Below are 6000 nucleotides of genomic sequence, written 5' to 3'. Positions count from 1 at the left end.
TAAAAGGGTAAGATTAATTTATTCTTCAAGTCACAGTAAAGTTAAATTTGAATGAGTCAAACCTCATATAGGTCAATGGTAATATCACAAATTAGCACACAGAATTTAACAGTATTCATTCAAATATACACAGCAGTCTACAAATGGTATGTCAAAACTTAACTTTCAAAAAGTGATACTGAATTCTTGAATCTCATCCCTAACTCTGATGTTTTTGTAATTCCATGATTATCCATGAAATTATTCTTCTAACCTCTATTCCAAAGGTAACTACAGAAATTAAATGAAATTTGGGCAAGATTTTTTTTTCTGCAATAACACAAAAAATTAGACATTTTCTATATAAAAATATATAAATAATCTTTATTCATATGTACAAATTACTGCATATCCGGTGCCTTAATGTGCTTCTTTCGAAGAATTCGCTTTTTCATTTGCTGGACTTTTTGGTGGTGAATGGCTTCATTTGCACGCTTTTCTTTACGGTGTGCTCTAGCTCTCAGCCACATTGCTTTATTCTCCTTTTTCATTTTCATTTTATGTACAGTCTTTAACATACTTAAGACTTTAGATATCTGAAAAGCAAAAAAACATTTTAATTTCTTTAAAGTTTAGTATGAAATATGTGCAATATAAAATAATATAAAAGCTTAAATGTGAAGTTACAACTCAACTATCTAGAAAGCTTATAAAATGCCTAATAACAGATATGTGAAAATTCCAGACAGTTGGGCATATAAAAAGTACAAAATCCTGTTAACCATGAAAGTCACTGGAGACTTTGTCAATCATTACAGCAGAGATTTAAAGAAATGGATCATTCTCTGCTCATATTGAAGAATTAAATGGCACAGACAGTTAAAATGAAATTAACAATGAGATAAAGGTTGATATGCTAATAGCATGTTTAAACTTAAGTCAGAGCTTCTGCAGATGACATTGATTTGTTAGCTGGAGGTAGAATGGATGGTTTGATCAAACTGTGTAATAACACAGACCTTCCCTTCAACCATCCATACATCTGGACTTAATTCTGAGTACAGCAGTCCTGCATAAAGCAACACAAGAAGACTGCCCTGATCAACCTGACCATTCCACTCTAGCTAATAAAGCAAACAGGTCATTTGTTTAAGTTCCTACATTGTTCAAGTTCCTACATTTATTTATGTTTAAATATGGTTTCTACATGTCAACCTAAAATATTTTGTCTCATTTTAAAACATTCTTTGTTAAGTTGAATAATCAACAGATACAAACCACAGATATCGCATATAAAAAACCAAAATCATTTAGCATAATTTTTGTTGCTACATTTTGTTTGGCACTATTATTCCACTTTCAAATAAAATTGCATATCATGCCTATTAATAACCATTTTTACTGATCCCATAGTAAGATTTATTCTAACAGCTATTTTTTATGCTCCTTTCCTATCTCCTAATTTCAGCTTATAAATTTCTTACCAGAATGTGTTTTTAGAGTCATGTTTAATGCAAATGAGAAGGAGTAGTATTTAAGTCGAAGTTCCACTGAGAGAGGGAATCAGAGTTTCTGACTAGTGCACGTTTTGCCTTTTGACCACGTCTCTCTAAGCTGTTACTACGCTCAGCCGTATTACGGGCCCTTGATAGCTTCACTAGCTAATTCAATATTTAGGGGCCAACTAGTTAGAATTGTGTCAGCTTCGGCTAAATCTATTTAGTTAGCCATTAGTTATGTTCTTATTTCTTATATTTTTGAGTTTAAGCCCAAGTGAAGGCTTTGTTGTATGTCCTGAGGAAGGGACCAACTGTACACCTTTTAGTTAGTGCAATAAAAGGTAATTAACCCTTCTTGAATTTCACATTTCTGTTTCTGGACTTAAACCTTTGAGGGGCAGTATATAAAATAATTTAAATTGTGGTAAAATTTTGCATAAATTATAACTTAAGGACTCTAGAAACACAAAATTAGAAATTAAATCTTTTTTTTTTTTTTTTTTTTTTTGTACTTTTAATGTGCATTTATAAAGATGAGTGCTTCAGTATAGTTATGCAAGTCTGAAGCTAAAAACTTTTAAAATTTAGCTAGAAATTTAAAATTTTGAAAATAAAATGTATGTTTATGTGCACTTTGATGATGCCACCCAGGTGAACAGAGTGATGTAAAATATGGGTAAAAAGCTTTTGAAAGTGATTTAAATTCAATATTATTATTTTATGAAAAAAATTAGCAAATATAACACTGCATGCGTAAAGCATATCATGCTGTAATTGAACTATTACAATGTGAGGTGATTGATGTAAATCAGGGGGAAAAAATTAAAAATGAAGCACTATTACTCAGATGGAAAGCTCTGTTGCATTTTTGAAGTTATTATATTTTATACTTTAGATTAGGGGTCTTCAACCCATGGCCTGCTGAAGGCATTTTGGTGGCCCTACAATTGAATTTGAAGAAAAATTGAAGAATTTTAAGAAATTTCGATTTAAAGCAAAATTGCCTTGCCAGCTTTTTTTCATAAAAAAACTGGGTTTTTTTCTTATTCTTGATATTTAAAACATTTTATTGACATGCCTGATATTATTTGAGATAAAAGTTTCTGAAAATGATGAATTTTTGCAAAAATTTCACTTTATCTTATGTAATTTTAAAAATAAAAATACCGACTATGTATAAAATCTCAATTCCATAAAAAAAGGGTAGATTCTTATTTCTAACAGGTTTCCAACAGATGTCAATCTTTCGTCAATATTTCTATTTCGCCAAAGGTGACCTTGAGCATGCCACTACTATAGAGGGGACAATAAATTAACAGAATTCTATATCTATTAATGTTGCAATTACTTATCAAACCGATCAGTGATCATAAACATCCTGTTTGATTTGGTGATAAGCAGATTTTCTACAGTTGATTTTAAGATTGATTTAAAATTCAGAAGCATTTATGGTCTTTGAATAAGTACACATTGGCAAGCCATGATGATAATAAAATAAATAAATAAATAAATAAATAAAAATAATAATAAAAAGAAGAAAGAAAGAAAAAGAAAAATTGAAGGAAAAGTGCATTTTTTTCAAGAAAAAAGGTCATATCTTTATTTTTTTATGTTGTACATAAAGGTAAGGCAGTTTGCCTTACTTGCAACGACAGTATAGCTGTGAAGAAGGAATACAACATTAAGAGAAATTATGATACTAAGCACAGTGAGAAATATTCTGCATTGGAAGGTCATTTTGGAAGTAATAAGGTGAGTGAATTCAAATCAAAATTAAATTTTCAGCAGTCTTTCTTCACCACAGCGAATAAAGAATCTGAAAAAAGTGTTTGCGTTAGTTACATGATAGCAGAAAAAATTGCTGAGCGTGGAAAACCCTTTGCTGATGAAGAATTTGTACAAGAATGTCTTCAGAGTGCAGTTGATGTGCTTTCTCATCACAGGTTCAAGTCATATCGAATATTAGCTTCTCTGGTGTGACAGTAGCGAGATGGATAGAGAATCTGGCAGCAGATATAAATTAAATTAAAATCCAATTGCAAAAAAATTGAATTTTATTCTGTAGCAATGGATGAATACACATATGCAACAGATACTCTGCAAATAGCCATTTTTATTTGTGACATTGATAGAGACTTCACAGTGATAGAGGAACTAGCCAGTGTCATTGCACTTAAAGGTACAATACGAGGAACAGATTCGTATTCGAGTCTTGACACAAACTTTGAATAAATGTGAGTTAGACTTCAGTAATATATCTGCTATAACCACAGATGGTGCTAAATCTATGATTGGAGAGAAAACAGGAGTAACAACATTACTCAAATCTGATGTGAAGGCAAGTGAGAATAATACTATGATGACTTTTCACTGCATCATAGAAATTCGTGCAAGAAATCGTTCTCAAACTTTTAACATGTGATGAATGCTGTTCTAAAATTGGTTAATTTCATTCGGTCTAAAGGAATTAATTACAGGCGTTTTCAACAGTTCTTGAGTGATTTGGAAGCTGAATATGGTAATGTTGTGTATGTTGGTTGAGCCGAGGGAAGATCAGCACCTGCTTTCTTTGAAGAGTGAAGTTCAACAATTAATGGAATCTAAAGGAAAATCTGTTCATGAATTTAGTGATGAGAAATAGTTGAGAGACTTTGCATTTCTTGTCGATATTACAGGTTATCTCAATGATTTGAACTATTGCTTACTGGAAAAAGATCTACTTGTTCATAATCTTTATTTCTTTGTGAAAGCTTTTGAGACTAAATTAATCCTGTAGAAAAGTCAGTTGCTAAATAAGAATTCCAGTCACTTTCCAAAATTGATGGAGTGTTTGGAGAACTCTAAAACATCGAATTCAAATAATTATGTACAATGCATTTCAAATTTGAAAGAGGAATTCAAAATAAGATTTTCCGATATTCGTGAAAATGAAATTTTTATGAGAATGTTCTCCTCGCCATTTTCAGTAGACATTAGAAGTCACAATTCACAACAGCTACACTGACGTTGGAAATCACCTTAACTTCAATTAGAATTTACAGATTTACAGTGTGATTCTGCAGTAAAATGCAAACTTCTTGAAAATCCTACATTAATTGATTTTTATTCGAAGTACGTGACCAAAGACAAGTATCCAGGAATTCGTAAACATGCACTCTCCATGTCTTCTATCTTTGGCAGTACCTACATATGTGAACAGCTTTTTAGTAAAATGAAAACTCTTAAAATCAATAACAAGAACACGGCTGACAGACAGACATTTCGAGGAAACTTTCCGAATTGCAACAACACAGATTAAACCAGATATTGAAGATTTAATCAAGCAAAAGCAATGTCAAATTTCACATTCAAATTAAAGTAATTACTATCTCCCACCAGTAATGTAAGTTTTTTTTTTCCCTTTTTTTTATTGTAAATGCATTTTGTAACATTGTTCTGTACAATCAATCATCTTTATACATTTTTCATAGTTAAAAAAAGCTGCAAAACATTTTAATTCGATTTCCATTCAACTTTTTGGAATCAATGTATATATATATAAATTTGTAACACTATCTCTTCACTTAGAATCAACTGTAGTCTTACAAAATGAACTTCACTTTTTCATTGAAATTTTCTGACTTCATTATTTTTTGACAGACATGTGGCCCACAGATCTTTGTGAATTTATTGATGTGGCCCTCGGGCACGAAAGGTTGAAGACCCCTACTTTAGATAATATACAAAAAGGGCATGCTTCATCAAAATTGAAAAAATAAATAAGTAAATAAACATTTGGCCTCATGTTATTCCTTCCAAAGGCTTTGCATCTAAAACTGGCCTTAAATATTTTCCCTCCTTTCACCAACTGTGAACACTTATTTCGAAAACCACGTACTTGCATCCTAACCCAGGGGGAAAATTTCTCTTGTGTTCCTTAGTTTCTCATCTGAAATTAACAAAGACAATATCCTCAAGAATAAAAGCATACTTTCAAATCATCAGGTTTTCCATTCCACTAAGAGACGGACCCAAAGTATAAGGGCGAGTCAAATGAAAGTGAGCCAATGCGAATATATGACAAACAGAGTACTTTATTTAAAGGTAGTCTCCATGAACATTGAGACATTTATCCCATTGACAAATGAGCCGTGTGATCCCCGTCTCATAAAACTCCTTGGGCTGTCGATTCAAAGAGTCTGTAACCGACTCCTTCACGGCGTCGTCCGACACGAATCTGGTACCCTTGAGATGTTTTTTCAGTTTCCCGAAAATGTGAAAGTCACATGGCGACAAATCTGGGCTGTATGGAGGATGTTGCAGCGTGTCCCACTTGAACTTTGCCAGTTGTGTCTTAACCACATCAGCGACGGGGGGACGAGCATTGTCGTGTAACAAGATCACACCATTCGTCAATCTTCCAGGTCGTTTGTTCTTGATTGCGACACGCAGCCGATCCAGCGTTGCACAATATCGCGAACTATTGATAGTCTCTCCACGTTTAGCAAATTCAATCAGTAATGGCCCCTGACGATCGGAAAAA

At 32.6% G+C, this 6000-nt stretch overlaps 1 protein-coding gene across 1 annotated transcript in view; it reads right to left on the bottom strand.

Moving 5' to 3' along the window:
* Window positions 1-6000, bottom strand: part of LOC118200264 (ribosome biogenesis protein BMS1 homolog) — an 84941-nt gene continuing 78941 nt past the window's right edge. The window contains exon 25 of the mRNA XM_085812163.1: window positions 1-575. Within this exon, the coding sequence (XP_085668289.1) occupies window positions 381-575 (195 nt within the window). The 3' untranslated portion in view covers window positions 1-380. The remainder of the gene's footprint in view (window positions 576-6000) is intronic.

Source organism: Stegodyphus dumicola, chromosome 2, assembly GCF_044657685.1.
Source record: "Stegodyphus dumicola isolate Sdum_Otavi_A_Nest chromosome 2, ASM4465768v1".
In the NCBI taxonomy this organism is placed as follows: domain Eukaryota; kingdom Metazoa; phylum Arthropoda; class Arachnida; order Araneae; family Eresidae; genus Stegodyphus; species Stegodyphus dumicola.
Note: the sequence above shows the minus strand (reverse complement) of the source record. Positions and strands in the feature narration are given on the sequence as shown.